General features: G+C 50.5%; 1 protein-coding gene across 1 annotated transcript in view; it reads left to right on the top strand.

Moving 5' to 3' along the window:
* Nucleotides 1-20,457, top strand: part of TPCN1 (two pore segment channel 1) — a gene marked incomplete at its 3' end in the record, with an annotated part of 43,566 nt that extends 23,109 nt beyond the window's left edge. The window contains exons 3-26 of the mRNA XM_010150796.1: nucleotides 14-190; nucleotides 1,093-1,206; nucleotides 1,461-1,591; nucleotides 2,132-2,220; nucleotides 2,768-2,802; nucleotides 3,367-3,425; nucleotides 4,189-4,288; nucleotides 5,238-5,354; nucleotides 6,288-6,412; nucleotides 7,649-7,697; nucleotides 7,897-7,960; nucleotides 8,958-9,002; nucleotides 10,038-10,094; nucleotides 10,184-10,237; nucleotides 11,657-11,729; nucleotides 11,955-12,062; nucleotides 13,274-13,345; nucleotides 14,132-14,221; nucleotides 14,991-15,106; nucleotides 15,807-15,853; nucleotides 16,409-16,477; nucleotides 16,896-16,980; nucleotides 18,468-18,604; nucleotides 20,377-20,457. Of these exons, the coding sequence (XP_010149098.1) occupies nucleotides 14-190; nucleotides 1,093-1,206; nucleotides 1,461-1,591; nucleotides 2,132-2,220; nucleotides 2,768-2,802; nucleotides 3,367-3,425; nucleotides 4,189-4,288; nucleotides 5,238-5,354; nucleotides 6,288-6,412; nucleotides 7,649-7,697; nucleotides 7,897-7,960; nucleotides 8,958-9,002; nucleotides 10,038-10,094; nucleotides 10,184-10,237; nucleotides 11,657-11,729; nucleotides 11,955-12,062; nucleotides 13,274-13,345; nucleotides 14,132-14,221; nucleotides 14,991-15,106; nucleotides 15,807-15,853; nucleotides 16,409-16,477; nucleotides 16,896-16,980; nucleotides 18,468-18,604; nucleotides 20,377-20,457 (2,094 nt within the window). The remainder of the gene's footprint in view (nucleotides 1-13; nucleotides 191-1,092; nucleotides 1,207-1,460; nucleotides 1,592-2,131; nucleotides 2,221-2,767; nucleotides 2,803-3,366; nucleotides 3,426-4,188; nucleotides 4,289-5,237; nucleotides 5,355-6,287; nucleotides 6,413-7,648; nucleotides 7,698-7,896; nucleotides 7,961-8,957; nucleotides 9,003-10,037; nucleotides 10,095-10,183; nucleotides 10,238-11,656; nucleotides 11,730-11,954; nucleotides 12,063-13,273; nucleotides 13,346-14,131; nucleotides 14,222-14,990; nucleotides 15,107-15,806; nucleotides 15,854-16,408; nucleotides 16,478-16,895; nucleotides 16,981-18,467; nucleotides 18,605-20,376) is intronic.
* Nucleotides 20,458-20,697: the final 240 nt, after the last annotated feature.

The following is a 20,697-nucleotide window of genomic DNA, read 5'->3' as shown; positions in this document are numbered from 1 at the left end:
CCTGCTGCCTTAGGAAGGAGAAAACAATGATAAGTTCTTCACTCACCCCAAAGATGCCAAAGCACTTGCTGCCTACCTCTTTGCACACAATCACCTTTTCTACCTGATGGAGCTGAGCACGGCGCTGCTGCTCCTGTTGCTGTCTCTCTGCGAGGCGCCGGCCGTTCCTATGCTCCGTCTCGGCATCTTTGTAAGTACTGCGGGGCAAAACGAAGAAGCCTGCCTGTTTTGCAGGGGTGGGAAGGAGGAAAAAAGAAGGCTAAACAACAGAGAGAGGGAAGGCAGTGGTAGTAGGAAAAAAGCCACCTGGCTTGTTTGTAAATCGGTTGACAGCAGCTGTGCCAGCCAGTAAACCAGTGTTTTGTCATCTGCTGTGCGTAGAGCACAGTGAAAGTGACTTTTCATATCGCCAAGTTTGTGCAGCTCGTAAAGTTTGTAACTGTTTGAGAATGTATGGGTTTTAATTTTTATTGAGGTAACTCAAGAATGTGTGTGCTCTGACGGGTTGCTCGCTCATGGTCGGGGTTGGTGCTGTTACCCCAGCACCACCCCTGGTTCCTAGAACACAAACAGATCTCAGCTTGGGGCAGGATGCTAAACCTCCTCCTGTCGCCTCCTCCCAGTGTTGTGAGGACTCTTTAACGTGTGTGAGTGGCTTGAACTTTTATGTCCAACCCTCAGAAAATGAGGTTGTGAGAAAGGAAACCCAAACGGGCGCGTGCTTTTGTCAGTCCACAGCCACTGAAGTACCAGCCAGGAGGTACCACTGTCGGGCACAGCGCCAGAAGCTGCTGTTCCTGGTTGGAGAACCTACGTCTGTTTTTGGAGCTGTTGATGGCACCCTCGGACTGTGCCAGGGGTGTAGAACGGCTGCGACAACCTTGGGGTCAGAGCGTTCCCCAAAATGAGCCAGGGTTGTGTAACTCAGTTTGGGTTTTGAGTGGCTTTGGGTTTTCCTGCGTGTCACAGAGCTGCGCTCAGACTGTTGTCAAACCCACGTGCTGCTTGAAGAAGGAAGGGCAGAGGTGTGGGCTCTGTATGCTGCTGGTTGTCACCAGTAACGCTGGTTTAAGCTCTGCGGCATCGTTACAGGTCCACGCAACCCTGGAGCTCTTCGCGTTAATTGTGGTAGTCTTTGAACTCTCCATGAAGATGAGGTGGCTGGGCTTCCAGACCTTTATCAGGCACAAAAGGACGATGGTGAAGGTACGTTTTCAGTCTAATTGTCAGTGTTGCTCCGTCAGCATCTTTGGGAACCGAAGAACTGGATGAATATTGGCCTGTAGCAGGGATGACGTAGCCTTGTGTCCCAGCTGCTGAGTGACTCATGTGAGGTCTCTAACCTCTCGACCACACCTCCCACCCTTAAAGCATCCAAAATAAACGGGTGATCCGTGAGGGCTTTGCCTTTCCCAAAAGGAGACTGCAGCTGTGCCTCTCACTAAACCTTTTTTTTGCAGACTTGCGTCCTGTTTGTACAGTTTGTGGAGGCCATCGTGGTGTTGGTGCGCCAAACCTCGCACGTCCGCATCACGAGGGCCCTGCGCTGTATCTTCTTGGTGGACTGCCGTTACTGTGGTGCCGTCAGAAGGTGAGGGGTCAGCTGGCTGTGTTCGCTGCCCCCGTGCCTGGTGCGGAGGCGAAGGAAAAGCCCTTGATCCTGCAGGCATCTCGGGGAAAATGAAGTGTCTTTGGTGTGCATTTGAGGTCTCGGAGATCTTTTATGGTTGTGACTGAAGTGGGCCCGGTGTCTGGTCTCTGTAGGGCAGTCTCACGGGTAGTAGCTCTTGGCTGTGCTCACAGTACAGTACGTGTGCTGTTCTCAGCTGCCTCCGAGAGCACAACACTGTGCTGTATTGTCTGTGGCTCCTGGGTTTGCCTGGAACCTGCACGATGGATCACAGAGCTAGTCTTGAGTCTGGAGAAGGACAGCCGACAGGCTGACATTAGTGTTGTTTGCAGTACCCGAGAGCTGACTGCAACGATAGGTAGCTTGGAAACAATCTTCATGTACTTGGCTTTCTACTTGTAATCCTCCCTGGGGGTAGGAAGAAAGCGCTCAAGTGTGGTGTGTTGGGGTTTTTTTCCCCCTTGCAAGTTTTAATTTGTCAACGTTTTCTCATTTTTTCAGAAATCTGCGACAGATCTTCCAGTCTCTCCCACCGTTTATTGACATTCTTCTCCTCCTGCTTTTCTTCATGGTGATTTTTGCCATCCTGGGTGAGTTGTATTTGTGGAAGGTGAAGTGATGCTCTTGACTGGTTATTGTCCCAAAGCAACACAAGCAACCTGGATGAATATAAAGCTGATTGGATTCAGAGTCCTGCCAGGATCTTCCATTTATCCCATTTAATCCACAACCGTCTGGAAGGCAGATTTAAAGATCTAAAAAACGTGGGAGCTGGGTATTTGATTTTGAGACAAAGGTCCCTCTGACCTCTGGCGCAGGACAGTTCTGGGGGGTGTGTGGTGGTGGTTTCCTACTCTACACTCCCACAAACGCATGTGTCTGTAGTGTACCTGCTATGCTCAGACTGTCCTCAGAAAGTCCATTTTCTGAAAAGACCAGTGAAAGGCCAGTGACTTGTATTGGCAAATCTGGATGGAGAAGGCCTTCCGGATACTCTCCCCCTCACGGTGTCAGAGAGGGCTTACTCTTAGCCTGACCTTTTGGAGAACAGAGACTCACCACTCTGCTGCTTGACACTAAACAGACTTTATTTGTTTTCTTCCTTCCCCTCCTCTGCCTTTTCTGCTGCTTCTCTAGGTTTTTACTTGTTTTCTCCTAACCACTCGGATCCGGTGAGTGTCGCTGCTTCTTTGAGCTGAACGAGTCCCTTTTGTCCAGCTGAAGCACCAACCCTTACCATGTAGATGCAGCTGATTCCTCTGTGGTGGCCTGGGGAGGTTGGGGGCAGATGCCAGCTGGGCAGAGGCTGCTTGGCCTCTGGTTTATACCCTGCTGGGAAGGAAGACAGTGCAGAGAACTTCCTCAAAGACAGGATGTCCCACGGGGAACATTCCTGTAGCTGTTCCTTGTTCTTGGTGTCTTAATTCCGTCCACCAGCCCCTGTCCCCAGGGCTGGAAGGTCTCTGGGTGAAAGCCACTGGGTCCTGCTGCTGCCCAGACTGTAGCTTGCTGGGAGTAACTACTACAAAAATGTCTAGGTCAGCTTTTAATTGTTTTAACTCTTGACATGCCACCTCTCAGGGACCTTTACAAAGGACTGATGCTGAAGTACCCTTTCCCTAGGAGGCACTGGGGAATTGTAGAAGTGCCTGTATTCAAGTGGGTGGGTTGGTTGTTGAATGAAATGTCACTATGAAATTCTGCTTGCATTTTGTCATGGGAGTTCTTTCTTGCAGTACTTCAATACCTTAGAGAACAGCCTCGTGAATCTCTTTGTGCTTTTGACCACTTCAAAGTAAGTTCATGCTTTTCTAGCTCAGTTTTGCCCTTTGTCCCCAAAGAAGTCTGACAGAGCCAAGAGTTTATGTGCAGAAATGCTCAGTCTCCAAATGTGACACCTTTCCTCTGCCTGAGAGTGAGATTTCCTGGGTCAGCCTGCACAGGAAGAACTGCTATTTCATTTTAGTTTAGGACACTGTGACCTCAGAGGCAGAGTTATCTCTAAGTGACTCAGGCCACTCATCACTGTGAGGGCAATAAGGGGGGAAATGGCTTTATTAGGCCTTGGTCCAAGAAGGGAGAGTTTCTATTTGTGCTCCTTTGTCAGCTGACAATTTGCTGTTGTGAAGTAACATCCTATTACTCTGCTTTGGTTCACCTGTCTGCTAGGAAAAGGGGATAACAACAGCGGGTAAATATTGATCTGCTGTCAGGGAGAGCTCTGAGGATTAGGAAATTGGCAAAGGATGGAACAGGTCACAGGCTGTAACTCTCCTACACCAAGGCCGTACTGCTGTTGTTGCTACGCATCAAAGCACAGCCCTTAGCCATGTTACCCCTTTGCCCATTTGGTTTTAGGGATGTACAAGGAACGTGCTTTTCTTCCATCGTGCCTCCTGTTCTTGCTGCTCGCTGCTAGGCACAAACTTCGGTGTCACGAGCAGAGGCATGTGGACCTTTGGGTGCGAGTTTACACACCAACCTGTGTCCTGTGCCTCTTGCCCTTGCAAGTGGGATAAGCTATTTGGTGCTTAACCTTGTGTCTTTTCTGGATGCAGTTTCCCTGATGTGATGATGCCATCTTATGCCCGGAACCCCTGGTCCTGTGTCTTCTTCATAGTGTATCTCTCCATCGAGCTGTACTTCATCATGAACTTGGTGAGTCTCCCGTCGGAGTACTTGCCTTCCCTCTGCCTGACTTCGGAGCTCATTGCCCAGCAGTCTTCCCCATTCCTCAGGGTGCTCTGTAACAATCCAAGACCCCTTGGCAGAATACTTCTGGAAGTGCCAGCTATGCTCCCTTAATGTTTAACCACAAGGAGTTGAGCTAAATCACACAAAATGGAATGATACAAGTATCTTTCAACTTCTGTCACATTAATATTGTGCTTGGAGTGACATACTGAGTTGTGTGAAATTTATTGTCCTTTTCTGTCCTAATTATTTATCATAAAATGGCATTTTATTATCTGAGCTTGCCTGAAATACTTTGTAAATCAGTTTGAAGGGGCTGGAATTACTAAATATGGCAGGACTTGAAGAGTGCTGATAACTGCAGTGTGAGAGCCTGGCTGCTGGGCTGGCTCTGCTTCTTGCAGCACCTAAGGCAGAGCCAAGACCAGCTCAGGTGAGGATGTGAGTGGTGGAAAAGGGTTGCCAGAGGAATTCTGCAACCGGAGGTGAGTGATTTGATGCTTGTTGTGGGCTTGGATTTTGCTGCTGCTGTCCTAGATGGAGGCTTAGTGTTGAGCCAAAGCTCCAGTGGAAGGGAGAGTCCAGAAAGTCCAGAAAGCAGCCCTCCAAAACCTGCTTTCCAGGAGGAGATTGAGGCAGTTTAACAAACCTTTTGACACTGCTTTTGCTGGCATGAAACATCTGGACCTCTTCCAAACAGTGGGTGGGGGTGTGTGTGGTGTGCTTGGTGATCCTCTTGTGGGATTCCTTACGGCCAACGGCCCCTCGGTGACTCCGTTCTGCTCCGTCAGTGTAATGCTCAGCCAGTCCCTCCTGCCGGGGCCTCTCCTTGCCTTGGGACTTTCCCGCTGCCCGAGAAGCACTGCTCAGGTAGCTGCAGAGTGTGAGGGTCTCTCCTGTCCTCTCTCTGCAGCTTCTGGCTGTTGTGTTTGACACTTTCAATGACATCGAGAAGAGGAAGTTCAAGTCCTTGCTGCTGCACAAGCGCACGGCCATACAGCATGCCTACCGCTTGCTCGTCACCAAACAGGTACGGGGTCCTGCCGGGACCAGCCTGGGGTGCGGCGGGAGGGACGGTCAGTCTAGGGACACCGACGGTCTGGAGTGTTTAAAGAGCATGTTCCAGAAGAGAAGATTTACATCTGTTGACTGTAACCCTCCTCGCCCAGGGCTACTGGTCTTTTCATTTGTGTAACTCGTTTGTATGGGTTTCTGGAGAAAACCCAAAGGGGTCGGAGTGTCAGCCGCACGTGAGATGACGGAATGACGTGTTGTGGAGTGCGCTGATTCAGTGTGGGTCACTTGAGGACTTGCTCCTCAAGCACCAGTACTTACAGGAGGGGTGGGTTACACGTAGGCAGGTACAGCACAGTTGCTAGGTACTGCGTGAGTAAACGGTGCAGAAACAGTAACTCACCTACAAACATCTCTTTATGGGCACAGAGAATTCTGGGGGAGAGGGTTGATTTCTTGCTTAATTTGCGGAGCAGCAAGAGAAATAAGGCCCAAAAAGGGAAAAAGACCCAAAGGCCTAAAAAAGTTAGTTGTTAGAACTAACCCACTTCTAGTAGATTATCAGCTAGGTGCCCAAAACATGAAGTAGTCTTAAAAAAAGCACCATAACGGGATCAGTTAGGCTGTCTACTGATTGCCCAGGAAGAGTGGTTGAACTGTGTTTCTTGGGGTGTCGTCTTGGATGATTTTTCCCAGCATAAGGCAATAGGGAACAGCTCTGCATTTGCTGGAGGGACTGGTTGCCAGGAGAGCTTTCTGATCTCCGTGCTCTGGGGTAAGCTGAGCACCATAAAGTAATGGCTTAGGGTACTTTGGGGCTTAGTTATAATGGCATCTTACGGTAATGTAGAAATCCTGCTTAAAACAAATCCAGAGAGAGTTAAATGCGCTAGCCTCTGTGTGCTTCTGCCTGATGTCGCTGCTTATGACAACATTCCCTTGTTTCTAGAGGCCGTCTGGAATTTCCTTCAAGCACTTCGAAGGGCTGTTGCGGTTTTACAAGCCTCGGATGGGTGCCAGAGAGCGATATCTCACTTTCAAAGCACTGAATCAAAGCAATACTCCTTTAGTCAGGTAGGACGGTCTTGCTGCTGCACCCAGGGCAGGGAGATTGCTCTGTTCTCCGAAGCTAGCGGAGAGGATGGTTGGGTTTACGGATGGAAACTTGTCTGGGATGTGGGAATGGAGTTCTGCGGTTGAAAGGATTAGTCAGGGAAACAGGCAGCTTGGAGCAGTGGGTACCCTGAGGGTTGAGCGTTTTCTGCGGAGGCGATGGAGTTCCTGCGTGCCCTCTTGTGGATACAGCATTCTGCTGGCAGTCGCCGGGCAGCCCATTTCCCACCTCCCCTGCCAGAACAGAGGAGCGAGAAATTGAGGAACAGCATTCGAGCCTGCGGAGGAGCATTTCTTCACACCGTGCAGCCTCGCAGCTTAACAAGTTTTTTTGTTTTTTCCCAGCAGCTGGCTGTGTCCCCCAGGGTTTTGTTAATTAAAATCTGGTTCTGCTGGTGCTTTCAGGACTGTCATCCTCTGTGTTATGAGGCAGAGAATTACCATTCTGGTGGGTGGGTGCAACTAACTCCAGCCAGCATGGAAGTAAAGGGAATTAGAGCAGGAGACCTTCTTTTCCTTTGTTCTGGCCACAGACAGGCTCGGAGTGAGTCTCCCAGAAAACTGGTGCCAACGCTTCTCCTTTAAGTTCCACGGAGAAATGGCATAGGGACAAAGACAGAGATCTTAAATTTTGGCACCTAGTGACAGCAGGAAGAGTCTGAAGTTCAGCACCCTCAGTTTCAGACACCCAAAGCTGATACAGGCCTGACCTTCAGCACCTAGAGAGGCACTCGTGTTTTAGGAGTTTCTTTGCTTTCATATCCTTTTCCAAATTCCATTGTTGCCTTGAAAAGCAAATGTGCAAAGGTGTTAGGAAAGGACTGCATGAGTAATTAAGGCAGGGCAAAACTTCTTGGTGAAGGGTGGTACGATCTCTGTCCCTTGGAGCTTGCTTTCTAAGCCTCGGGTCTTTCCCCTCCGTGGTAAATTTCCAGGGTTGAGTAGAGTGTGGGTTTCCTCTGCGGGCTGAAGTGTTTCTGGAAGAAGGTAGGCTTTGCTCCCCGTTCTGGCTGTTGTCAGTCAGTCACCCGTGGCCAGACGGGGAAGAGGCCGGTGTTGAGTTGTATCAGCTGTGGTTGCAGTTCTAATAAGGAGCTAATCAGTTCCAGGGACTCTCTACTGATGGTGCCTGACAAGGACAATTAAGGATCTAATCAACTCCAAGGCTCTGATCAGATGCTTCTTTCTGTTTTGCAGTCTAAAGGATTTTTACAATTTCTATGAAGTTGTTGGCTTAAAGTGGAAGGTAAGTATTTACTGGGTGGAGGAGAAGGGAAGGGGGTGTGGGAGGGTGAGCGAAGGAGGCCACTGATTACAGAGAAGGTGGGTAAGAAACAAAGGCAATCTGAAGGCAGCAGATGATGGGGATGAGGTGGTTCTCCATCACTGCACATTTTTTGTATGGAGGTAGCACTGACTTCTGATCCTGGCTGTTCTGCTTCCAGGCAAAAAGAAACCGTGAGCACTGGTTTGATGACCTTCCACGGACTGCATTCCTTATTTTTAAAGGTAACGGGCTGTGTTTTCATGACAGCATGTGTTCGACTAACAGGAAAAGCATGTCTTTACAAAGACAGGGCCCTCTGAAGGCACCTTATGTCCCTGGTAAACAGCTGAGGGAAGGCCTGCTAACCAGCTCTCAGACCCTCCAAGAGCAGAGCCTTCAAGAGGATTTCTGTTGTGTAAATATTCCCTGTGCTCTGACCCAAACCCTGGCTTCCTTAAAATAAGAGACCTTGGCAGAAGCTCTCTAGCCAACCAGGGCCTGAGATCATGCAGGGCTGTATTCCTTTCTCAGCACAGAGCTTATATGGGGATCTAAGACTGCTGAAGCTAGCAGGGTTTATAGTTTTGTTTCTCCATATCCCAGCCAGCAACTCACAACAGTGGCTGTGGAGTGGGATTTGAGTTCCCACAGAAGCTGTCGGGATTCCTAGTCCCAAGATGCAGTTGCGGCGCTCGTACAGGTCACGTGCAGCTGCTAGGGAAGGGGAAAGAGGTCTGAAACACCCGTGTAGTCTGTCTTGCAAATCTCCTGTGTCCCAAGCTTCCTGATCGAATACCCGTTTGGAAATAAAAACTTATCTGCACTTGCATGCTGATGGGAAACTCTTAACACCATCTTGATCCAAACATAGAGCTGCCACAGGAGTCCTGCGTATCTCTGCTGATGCCCTCAGCCCTCCCTGGCAGCATCTGTGTTGTTCCAGACACGGGCAGTGCTTCATCAGCTGTGTTTTACCTCTGGCCACACCACAAAATTAGTACACAGGGAGGGAAAAAAGCCAACAGGCATCTCGGGGGTTAAGGATAGTGAGTTCATTGCTGCTGAAATTCTTGAAGAAATTTGAACTTGTTCCCACAAAGTTAATAACCTGCTGATCTGTTCAGCTTCTGTGCTGGGGGTTGGTATGAAAATTGTCTCTAAGGAGAAGATGGAGGAAGCTGTGTGAGAGTTTCAGAGAATCGCATAACCATTTGTTTTGTCATACTTCCCTTCACGCAGGCATCAACATCCTTGTGAAGTCCCACGTGTTCCAGTACACCATGTGTAAGTAGAAGGTTCCCTTGATCACCTGGGTCTGGAGTGCTCCGTCTGCGCCAACCCCTCCGTGGGCTCAGCCTGACGGGGCCTGGTCTGAGCTGTGGCTCATGTTCACATTTGGGGGTTCTGGCAGGGCGGGAGGGAACTGCAGACTCGTACCGACCGCTACTGCAGGCTGGGCTCTCGCCTCTCGCTGTGTCGAGGCTTCTGGAGAGGCGCATTCCTCGTGATGCCCTTGTGGGTCTGTTCTGTAGGGGTCAGCTTGCGTTTCGGGAGGCTGGCGGGTAGCTGTTGGGGTTTTATCCTGCAGCAGAAGGATGCTGGGTGAGGAACGGCCTTGCCGGTCAGTCTTACCTTCTATTTGCACTTGAGAAGTTGCAAGCATCCTCGTTGCTGGAGGGATTGCTTGGCAACTGTATCGCCCGCGAGAATGATCCTGTGCTCCTCTTTAGAGCACTGACTCGTGGTGCTGCTGGCCATGTTCTAAACAATCTGTTCCTACCCAGTCATTTCGGGTATTTTTTAAATGTTGCAGGAGATGTTTTTTTGTAAATTGGGATTCTAAACTAAAGAGAGTGGGGTGAGGAGATCTGAGTGAAACAGAAGTCCTGCACCTTCAGTTCTGAGGACTTGAATGCTGGGGAGCAGCGACAGACCCAGGCCAACATGGCCTTGTCCTGCCCTGTTGGGGACCTAGTGCTTCTCATGGCCTTGCTCCTGAACCAGAAGGAAGCTGAAATACGCAGGTAATAACGTGGTGGAGTGTAGGAGAATTGTGAGTAAAAATGACTGAGCATGACTCAGCCCATCCTTGTGTGTTAGTTTTGCTTCCTGGTGCGGATGAAGGTCCTGTGTCCATCAAAGGCCTGGGCACGGTCAGGGTAGAAGTTTTACCACTCTGCCAAGTTACAAGTTCCATTGGTTGGATTGGAAACACTGACCCTGACGCTTGTCCTCTGTTGCACTCTCTTTGTTAGCTAGGAAATGGATGTCCTCTGGTCCAGGCGTGTGTTTGCTATGGGTTTTTGCTTTGTTTTCCAGATACTGTGGTGGCTGTGAATGGAATTTGGATTCTCGTTGAAACCTTCATGCTGCAAGGTAGGAAACATTGCAGCTTGTTTCTTGACCATGCTGCTGTGGGATTGAATGCACGGCGAGCTAAAAAAAGTTGTTCTTGTGTCTTGCAGGAGGGAATTTCTTCTCCAGAAACGTCCCATGGAGCTACATAGTCTTCCTCACAAGTAAGCTGCTGCCTCCCAACAGAGCCGGGTTATTTCATAACGAGCTGGGAGGAGAATAGACAGCTCTGTTCCCTGAAAATGATTCAGTCTGAAGTTAAAGCTTAGCCACAGGTGGTACAGACTGAGTCTGGAACAAGGCTGTGCCTGGCAGGGGTCATCAGCACCCACACAGACCCATGGGAGCACTGCTGCACTGTTCCGCAGCTCCCCATCGCCGCTGCACTCTGGGGAGCCTCGTGTCTGCAAGCGCTGCTCTGTCGCTCTTAACGCCAGCTCCAGCCCTGACAGCAGAACAGCCGTGCATTGTCCAGCACAGCGGGCGAAGCGATAAGCCGCTCCAGACTTGTCATGGCTCTGTGTCGAGCCGCTCCCGGTGCTCTGCTCCTGACTGTTCCAGGAGGCATTACCAGCTCGGCTCTGATCGTGGCTGGGAGCTGGATCTCTGCCGTGCAAAGCAAGGCAGTCCTGTCCGCGTACAGAGTGCAGGGGTGCGCTGAGAAGTCTGAAAGGACTTCACGGACTAGTTGATGAGCTGAGTTTTCTAGTCAAACAGCATTTCCCCCATAAATATGTGCCTTAGTCTTCCTTTTCAGCCCGAGTATAAGGAATTGCAGCTTCAGGTGCTGGTTCATCGCACTGCCATGGAACTCTTGTGGTGTCAATCCTCTTCCCTTCTGCCAGCATCTCTTGCTGAAGAGGAGAGGAAAAGTATAGCTCCACTGAATCAAAATAGTGTGTGAAGCTGCAGCAGGAGGTTCTGTGGAGTATCTAGAGGAGGTTGCTAACCTCTTATTCGGCTGCTGGGTAGCTGTAGTGCTTCCCTGGCCATTAGTCTTCAAAACAGTTTGAAGGCAGAGTGCCTCTGCCTTCATTCATTTCACAAAGATGTTGCCATCCAGCTCTTCACTTCTCTCCCACCTTGGAACCTGGAAAGAAAGACTTTGGGGATGACTGAAACAGGGCATCGTCATGTTATTGTGGGGTTCTTTCACCTACAGACTCATGAGGTGCTGCCAGGACAGGGGTGAAGTATTCTGATGGCTCCTCCTTGAACGGAGGTCAGGGCTAGGCTATGGGATGCAGATGTGTTCCACTGAGGTAGAAGGAAATAGGCAGGACTGCATTCCCTAGACCACTTTCTGGTCTTTTCTACAGGAATTTGTGTCTCAACATTTATGGTGTGTTAGCCAGCTCACTGCTTTGTAGAGTGCTCTGGAGAGAAATCCCCATGAATACAGGAAAATGGGTTGATTTGGAGGGAAAATGTCTGGCATCTCACCGAGAATAAGGAGGATGAGTGGGAGTCTGTTAAACCTGTGTTCAGCAGTGCTGTGCTTAAAGCACCACACATCTTTGGGGAGAGGCCTTTGCATGAGCCCTCCGTGTGCTGCTGCTTATTTCCGTCATCTTGTTTTCCAGTCTACGGCGTGGAGCTGCTCCTGAAGACCACCGGCCTGGGGCCTGTCGAGTACCTGTCCTCGGGCTGGAATCTGTGAGTACACACTAGAGAGAGGGGTGGCAAAAATGGTGGGATCAGAAAGACTGAGTTGTGAGATGAGTTTTTGGGCCTGCAGACGAGGCCATCGGCAGGCTATTACAGGCCTCCAGGCCTTGGCCTTGTGCGTCTTGTTAGGCTGGAGCAGCACAAGAACCTCCTCTCTGCTGAAACACTAGTGATAAATCATTGCTCTTACCTCAGGTCTGTTTTTCTTTCCAGCTTTGACTTCTCAGTCACTCTTTTTGCATTCCTGGGGCTCATGGCACTGGCGTTTAACATGGAGCCGTTCTACTTCATCGTGGTCTTGCGGCCCCTCCAGTTGCTGAGGTGAGACGGGAAGGCTGGGGGCAGGGCACAGAGAGCAGGTGGGCAGGAAAACAGCCGGCCTTGTTTTCCATCAATCCAGCTGGGGACTGAGCTCCTTACCAGGAGAGGGCAAGGATTGCTCTGTGGGTACGTGACCACGGCAAACGGGAATTGCGTGGGGTAAGGAGATTAGCCAGATTTATCAAAATGAACGATAACAAAAACTTGGGATGGGAGACGAAGCCCTGTGCTTTGGAGCTTAAGCTGATCTCTAATAGAGATCAAGGGATTTACCGGGGGCAGATTATCCTGTGCCTGCCTTCGTGGGGTTCTTACACCTCCTCTAAATTGTCTGATGCTGTTCAGAGAAAAGCTCTTCTGTCAGGGTGAGCCAGTTTAATAATTTCCATTGAATTACCAGGAATTACAGTTTTCAAAGGATGCTGCTTTCTAGGGTGAAATACAACCCTGCTCTAACTGCATCTCACACTTTAAGCAAGTCTGTGGCCTGTAACCCCTCTGCAGCTCTAAGATGGCCCTGATTAACCCTCTCCTCTCGAGGCTGTTTTGGAGGTACATCCACCTTCGCAGGACGCTTTGAGAGCCATGGGTGGAAAGCGTTGGAGAGGCAAAATGTTGTTTTGTTAAAAACAACCTAATGTAATTTAGCTCTTGGGTGAGGATTTAAAGAACACTTTATGGCACTCAAGGGGGAAAAAAAAAATAATGTTTTCTCCGTTGCTGCCCTGCCAAAGCCTGTGTTTGGCAGCTGTGTTTCTCTTAGAGGCTGATGGGGTTGCCAAATCTTAAATTAGCAGGCACAGTGTAGTTTTCTGTCCTCAGTTTTTATTGGGTCATGCAGAAAACACAGAAAAGCTTGTGTCTGAGGAAAGGAGTAATGAATCCTGGCCCTGTACACAGGACTAGCTTAGGTTCTTGTGATTGATCTTTTTTTTTAATAGCTATATATGCTATTTACGTGTAAGAAGATGTAGGCTTCTCCTTGAGATTCCTCAATCCGGTAAACACTCAGTTGAATGCGTCATAAGCATTCACATGGAATGCTGGGACATTGTTAGGTGGATGGGGACCACTTGAGCAAGAGCAGATCCTGTGAGTTTGGTGTCAGAAAACCTTCACTGACCTGGGAGGTACTGGGATGCCTGTTGAGCTATTCCCAACCACCCCAGGAGAGTTGCCATGCGTAGGTAATAAGTGGCTTCTCCTTTCAGGCTCTTTAAATTGAAGAAACGCTACAGAAACGTCCTGGACACGATGTTTGAGTTGTTCCCCCGGATGGCCAGGTACTCACTCCTCCTCTTCGGGTGATGGTGGGGAGAGGGGAGTGAAAGTTCAGTGTCTGGGGCTGGGGTCAGCGCAGGGGCCTGTCAAACCTGCTTAAAGGTCTTTACGCTCTGATTTGTCAGTCGGGTGTTGCTGATTCTTCAGTGTGCCGCCGGGAAGTGTTCATCTTCCAGTTTCTTGGAGCAGCATGTGATAAGCAGCATTCCAGCACCCTGGCCCTCCTCCTGCTTTTATGTCTTAGCAGGGTAACTAAGAGTCGATGCCTGATAAATTTTTCTCCCCCATCCCAGCTTTTGGTGAGAGGGGAGGCCCGTTTGGGAGGAATGTTGGCATGAACATGCTCAGGCCCTGTGAGATGGGGGAGCTTGGGCTTTGAGTGGGGCATCCTCAGGCCTTATTCCCTTGAAGGAGGTGTGTGGAGAGAGTGTTAAGTAGAGAACCCTGTTCTTGGCACAGTCCCTGCATCCAAGGACGTGGGGAGGGCAGTGTGTGTCGTTCTTTATTATAAAGAATCTGTTTGTTTACCAGAAAAAAGGACTGGGATGGAATCCAGGCTGCTCTTTAGTTTCTCTTCGGCAAGTGGCAAGCTCCTTGCCCAAGGGCTTGATGAACGAGCGCAGGCAAAGCGCTGCAGAGCCACCACGACAGGGAGGGTGGTCTGGGGTTGCCAGTGCTGCTTCCCACCCGTTGGAAATTCCTTCCACAGAAACCAGCCTGTGACTCTCTGTTTCCCTGCCTTAGCAATTCTTCAGTAGCACAGTACTCTTCTCTGTTTTTGCCTCCAGCCTGGGTTTAACCCTGCTGATCTTCTACTACTGCTTTGCCATTGTTGGTATGGAGTTCTTTGCCGGTGTGGTCTACCCGAACTGCTGCAAGTGAGTACCCCAAATCCACCCCCTCCGCAGCCGGTTTGGTGCGGAGGCAGCAGCGGTGCCTCTGGCAGCTCTGTCTCCTGTGGAGAACGGGCCAGAGGATGGGTCTGAATGGGGATCCCAACCCTGCTGGGATTCTCCGTGCTGGGAGAATCTAGGGAAGACGCTTCAGTTCTCTAGGTCCGATTGCGTGAAATGGCTTTGGCGTTGCGTTTGGAAAGGGAGGACGTCTGTGGTGGGGCTGGTTGGTTTTCATGAGCCCTGACTTGTCTCGGGGAGCTGCACTGGGAGGAGTTCTGCATGGTGCCATGGCTGGAAACTCTTGTAACATCTGCTGTAGAGCCAAGTTGAGGTTTTTACCATGGTGATGCCAGAGTTGCTCTGCCAGCTGTGTTACGTATTTAGGCCTCGCTTTGAACAAGATAAATCCACCTGGTCTTGGAAGCTCAGCTGTCCTGTCCCTTTTTCACCTTAAATGATGGCAGACCACTTGGAAATGCCAGGCCTAAGGGTGCGAGCCAAGGAGTCCAACTTAAACGCTCAGTTTCTCTGGTATAATATTTGCTGAATTATTAAAGAGGCTCCGTGTGCTCCCTGGGCTTGTGCTGAGCTGTGAGAGAGAGAGGCTTGCTCAGGAGAAAAAGGCAAGCGTTGGCCAAGAGGTAGAAACAGCCACCCTGCTCACCACCTTCTAAGTGTTTTGGTATTTATAGCCCTTGAGATTTTTCTTGCTTTTCCAGTTCTCATTCTTTGTCCTGGTTTCCCCAACCAGCACAAGCACAGTGGCAGATGCCTACCGCTGGGTGAACCATACAGTTGGCAACAAGACGGTTGTGGAAGAAGGTTATTACTATCTCAACAACTTCGACAACATTCTGAACAGCTTTGGTAAGGGCAGTTTTGTCCGTAGCAAAGACTATTCCTTAGTGCAGCCGTGTCCCTGCAGAGCTGGATGGCAGGACTGTAGTGCTCACGTAAGCCTGGGGCTCTCCCAGAGAGTCCTGCTAACGCAGCTCAAACCCTCAGCGTCCTGCTCTTTCTGTCTGGAGCATTCCAGCTGACTGATTGTGCCGTGACTGTTCCGTAAGGTAAGCAAACAGCACTTAAAAGCCAGCATGAAGCCAGCAGATCTGTTCTGAATGGTGATCAGACCACACTTCCAGAGAGGAGGAAAGGAGGGCTTTAAGTCACTACGCTTCTGAAGAACTAGTAGAGGTGCTGATACGTTTCTTTAAACCCACTGATGAAGAATAATTCGAATATGGTGATTACGTGATTTTTCTTAATGTGTGAGCAGAGATGCTGATCTCCCGGAGATTTCAGAGGTTTCCATCCACTCCTGTGGAAAGGGTCAGGTCTGTTTCTGATACTTTTAAGACATACGGATTCAGCAATGCTCCTGGTTCTGTGGGTCTGCCCCCCTTTGTCTGAAGTAATTGCAGCGATGAGGGTCTGCGTTTGGATTTGCTGGCTGTGTTGAAACTCTGGTGTCTTGCGTCAGTCTTCCCTGTCAAATAGTTGGTCTAAGAGTCAGTTCAAAGCAGGTCAATGAAATAATTGTCTCTGGTTTTCTCCCACTCGTATATAGTCACGCTGTTTGAGCTGACAGTCGTCAATGACTGGTACATCATCATGGTAAGCAAACCTCAGCTACCTGCTGTGTGTACACTCTTAACCGTTGAGCTAGATCATCCATGCCATGACTGCTTTCTTCCCCCGGTGATTGCAGATGAGCAGGATTAGGCCCAACATTGTCACTTCTTGTTGCCAGGCATCGTTTGGCCCTGATCTTTGGGTGATATTTGCCCTCTGGCATGCCGCTGGACATGTTTTTTTGTGAATCTTGACCAGCCTTCAGGCCAGGTTTCACTGCCCAGACAAGTGAAGTCCCCGTGTAGCCCAAGCTTGTCACCCTGTTGCCCAGGCTGTGGTCTCGTAGCAGCAATGGCTCGCACAGCCACACGCTTTCAATGTTCTGTGTGTTTGCGCATAGGAACCTCTCTTTTTCTCTTGAGAGGCAGATTAGCTGCAAGGACCAGCTGGGGCATTGAGCATTGTGCTGGCAGTCCCTGGGGCTAGCTCTGGGGCCACAAGTGAGAGAGAGAGGGGTTGTGCTGCTTTTTCTGTTGGCAAGCAGTTAACAGCAGGCTATCTTTGGTGCACTACTGACCTCTTCCTTCTCCTCCGTAGGAAGGAGTGACATCCCAAACCACTCACTGGAGCCGTCTTTACTTCATGATCTTCTATATCGTGACCATGGTAGGTTTCTGGAGATGCCTCATGCATCAGGTCCTGGGGATAGGGAGGGGAGAGAGTGTTTACTGCGCTCCAGCAGATGCTTTCATCCCTAAGTGAGGACACCTCTGCTCCTCTACATAACATCCGCCAGAAAGAGGTGTGAGCCTACATCACCCGCAGAAAGCTGAATTTTTGGGCATTGATGCAGCTGATGCTGCGCAAACCTGGGCCTGGGGTAAGGACTAGGGCAGCAGAGTGTCCCCGCTGTGGTTGACTGTGAGCAGTTTACTCTCTGGTAGATGTGTGACGTGTATTTCCTCTGCCACGGAGGAGCTGGGGAGCTGAAGCACCGACCAAACACTCAGCTTCCTGTTGAATCGGGCTGGAAGAATCCGCCAGCAGCAGCCTCCTGATGTGTGCTGTTGGTGTCTTCTCCCAGGTGGTGATGACTATCATCGTGGCTTTTATTCTGGATGCTTTCGTCTTCCGCATGAACTACACTCGGAAGAACCAAGATTCAGAAGGTCAGAACTGTGGACTGGTTGACCTGCAATGTCGTGTCTTCTCTCCCTGGTGTCTAATGTCTCTAGGAGAGAATGGGATTGGCCAGCAAAGACCAGATTCTTCATTTTTTGGGTTTTTAGCCAGACTTCCTAAGCTCATCCTTATGCTTTTGTGTGATATTTTTATTTGGCCTTTCTGCTCTGCCCCTCACCTTTCCCCCACCGCTCCCCAAAAAGCGTGTGCGTACACATATGTGGGTTTTTATGCCCGTATGCGTGCGCGTGCACATGCACACATGTAAGCAACGACTACGTGAGCTGTTTCAGCCGAGTTATTTGGAGGTAGGAAGCCCACGTGCCTGTCACCAAAGAAATCTAGGAGACATTACAGCAGTGATGTAGCAAAGCTCAGCAGGAGACCTTACCGGAAGGGATGATGATTTTCCTTTTAACACAGATTTCCCTCCCTCACTGAGCCACTCGCTGGCACCAGAACTGTCTCCAAGTAGCTTGTCAGCACTCAGGCACCAGGATGCTGGATCCAAGAGGCTTGCCAGCAGTCTTTGCCGTGACGTGGAGGACAACTATCCAATTCTTTCCACATGTCCCAGTTGTACTTAGACTGGTGACGGCATGTGGTGCTGGACATGCCTTCCCGTAGCCTTTAGGAACTGGGAGTCACCCGTCTCCCCATCGCCTCCCCTCGTGAGCCATCGGTGTTACTCGCTGTCCTTGCTCTCCTGAGCTGGGTGTCTCAAACTCCACGTAACTTCCTGAGCTGCTCATTTAGCTGCATTAATCTCTTATAGCCCTTCTCCTGCTATTCCTTCAGTGGATCTACACCCAGACTTCCCTGTTCATTGTCCGTGCAGACTAATCCCAACGATTCTTTACACTTGTCTGCAGGGAGGAGATAGAGCTGCTGCGCTCACATTTAATACCAGAGAGTCTTCCCTGCAGAAACCAGAGGAAGGCCCCGGCCATGGGGGTAGCTTTGATGAGCCCCTCACCTTTCTTACGTGCCAGAACATCCCATTTGTGTTGGCGCAGGCCCGAAGGGGCCAGGCGTTAGTTACGGAAACGCTTTTCGTCGTGATCCCTCCTGCACCCGGTTTGAAGGGTGCGGCGAAAGACGTGTTAGCCCTGAACTCCTACGCTGTGTGAGGCAGCGGGAGGTCCAAAGGCAGCGACTCCTGGGTGATCATTTGCTTTGCTGCTTAATTTACAGGCAAGCAAAAAGCTGCAAGATTTTTCTCTTAAGATACTGAGGAACCTGATGTGTTTAAAAAGCTGAGATGCTTTTTCTGACCCTACGCACTAGTGAGCTTCTTCCCTGCCATGCTGGGAGACAGGGACATACACGTTCTAGTCACAGGAGTAGGTACAGACTGTGCCAGACACCTGGCTCGGTCCTGTGTGCTGTTAAGCTTTGCCTGCCAGGGTTGTCGTAGCGGTTGATGAAGCAATATTCATCTTGGTGACTTTTTTCCTCTTTCTTGCCTCTCCAGAAGACAACGGCATTGTGCTGGAGAAAGAGATCTCCAAGGAGGAAGTGGTTGGCATAATCGAGCTGTACAAGCGGAGTTCGGCCGCTGCTGAAACAGCTCAGCTGCAGAAGATGGTTTTGCAGATGGACAAATATGGGGTAAGAGGAAACGCTTACTGCAAGTTCTTGGCTTCGGGGGAGGGAAATGTGACACGGCCACAAATGCCTTTTTGCTCTCTTAAGAGAGAAGTTCCATGTGTCTCTGTTTGACTGGCTTCACTAAGGGCAATTTCTGCCTGACAATTTCGGTGGCCACCTACAACGAGGTTACAGTGTTGGTGGATAAGGGAGGAGAAACTGATGTCCAGAGGAGGCCACGGAGATGCTCTGAGGGCTGGAGCCCATCTGCCATGGGGACAGGCTGGGAGAGTTGGGGTGTTAAGCCTGGAGAAGAGAAGGCTCTGGGGAGATCTCAGGACCCCTTCCAGTGCCTGGGGGGGGCTACAAGAAAGCTGGGGGGGAGTTTTCCCAAGGACAGGGAGTGACAGGACAAGGGGTAATGGGTTTAAATTGACAGTGGGGAGGTTTAGATTGAATATCAGGAAGAAATTCTTCCTAGGGAATGTGGTGAGGCACTGGGACAGGTTGCCCAGAGAAGCAGTGGATGCCCCATCCCTGGAAGTGTCCAAGGCAAGGCTGGATGAGGCTTGGAGCAACCTGGTCTAGTGGAAGGTGTCCCTGCCCATGGCAGGGGGGTTGGAACTGGATGATCTTTAACGTCCCTTCCAACCCAAACCATTCTATGATTCTGCAGCATCAGCACAGAGTTTTGCTGCTCTAGAGAAGCAGCAGCACTCTGACTAGCCTTGGCAAAGGCTTGTTGCTGTTGCCTGCAAGTGCCCTGGCCCAGTACTGACTGAAAAAAGGTGTATTTATTCTTCTCTAAGTAAGCCAGTGTCTTGTAGTTCTCCTGCCATGCTCTCTCTGCCGTCGTACTCTTAGGCTTGGCCGGTCCTGAAACGTGCTGCAGTATGGTGGAATCGATTCCAAACACCAGGCTTCCTTTCTCCATGGCACTGCTTACATTTTCATTCTAAAACAGAATGGACAGTTGGGAAAATGAGCTGACCTGGGTAACTGCTCTTGTCTCAGAACTGTCGTCTCGTGCATGTGGGAAGAGCTTCAGTGGTGGTTTTAATAATAGCCGTTATATTCTCGTATCACCACTGCAAAGTGCAGGTGCTACAGTCTCTTAGGCAACCTTTATTTGCTTTGGTTGGCTTGGTAGTGAAAGGCTGAGCTCTTGTTCACACAGACACAATTCAGAACGGTGGTGGTGACAGTGGTCAGAAGCAGTTTTCAAGACAATAAACCAAGGGAGGATGCTGTCCTCAGCCCTGCGAGGGCGTACAGCACGATGGTGCCAGACCTGAGCCTTCCTTTGCTTCCCCGTCCTGTGCCTGTAACTCCTGTGGTCAGAGGGTGATTCAGCGCTCTGCTGAGTAACAGCTCCAGGGCCGTGGAGTAAATGGTATGGTCTGGACAAGTGGGACCTGGAGTGGTTCTTGGACAAGGTCTTACGTGGAAGCTTGGGTTTGGGCCTTGTTCCAGGCACTGACGTTCATCTGACCGACTCAACCTCTGCTGACAGACGCGTCTGTCCGAGCTACAGCTCCCTGGGTAGTCCTTGGGGATCTGCTGGGTGTGATTTGTCTCAGCCTGCAGTAGACACCTGCTTTTCTTTCAGTGTTGCGCACCCTAAAACGTCTTTTTCCCGTGACAGTAGAAGGAGCCAGGACAGCCTGAGCTCACCACGGACGATGGGTGTGCATGTGAAGGATGCCCGAAGCTCCCGGGACTGATCTGTGAGCTGCTCAGTGACTGATGAATGTCTCTCTCGTTTTTTTCCTCCTCCTTCCCTAACTCTTCAGCAAACGTCGACACTGTTTCTGGGCCGCAGATCAAGGACCAAGAGTGATTTGAGTATGAAGATGTACGAGGAGGAGATACAGGTATGAGGTCTCTGCGGCGAGCAGAGCATCGCCTGGAGTAACAAACCATCCTGTTAAACACCGGAGCTGCCTTCCTCCGAGACCCAGGCAGCCAGGCGCTCCGAGGGGAGGGTGGGCAGTCCATGGAGCGTACCCCACACTCATCCGTGTGGCGTTCAGGGCCTTTGGGATGGCACAGAGCGGGTCGGAGCCGCCTGGGTGGGCCCGGGTGGTCGCCGAGTCGCTGCGGCGCCCGGCTGG

The sequence above is a fragment of the Eurypyga helias genome, unplaced genomic scaffold (assembly GCF_000690775.1).
Source record: "Eurypyga helias isolate BGI_N326 unplaced genomic scaffold, ASM69077v1 scaffold41864, whole genome shotgun sequence".
Taxonomy (NCBI): domain Eukaryota; kingdom Metazoa; phylum Chordata; class Aves; order Eurypygiformes; family Eurypygidae; genus Eurypyga; species Eurypyga helias.
Note: the sequence above shows the minus strand (reverse complement) of the source record. Positions and strands in the feature narration are given on the sequence as shown.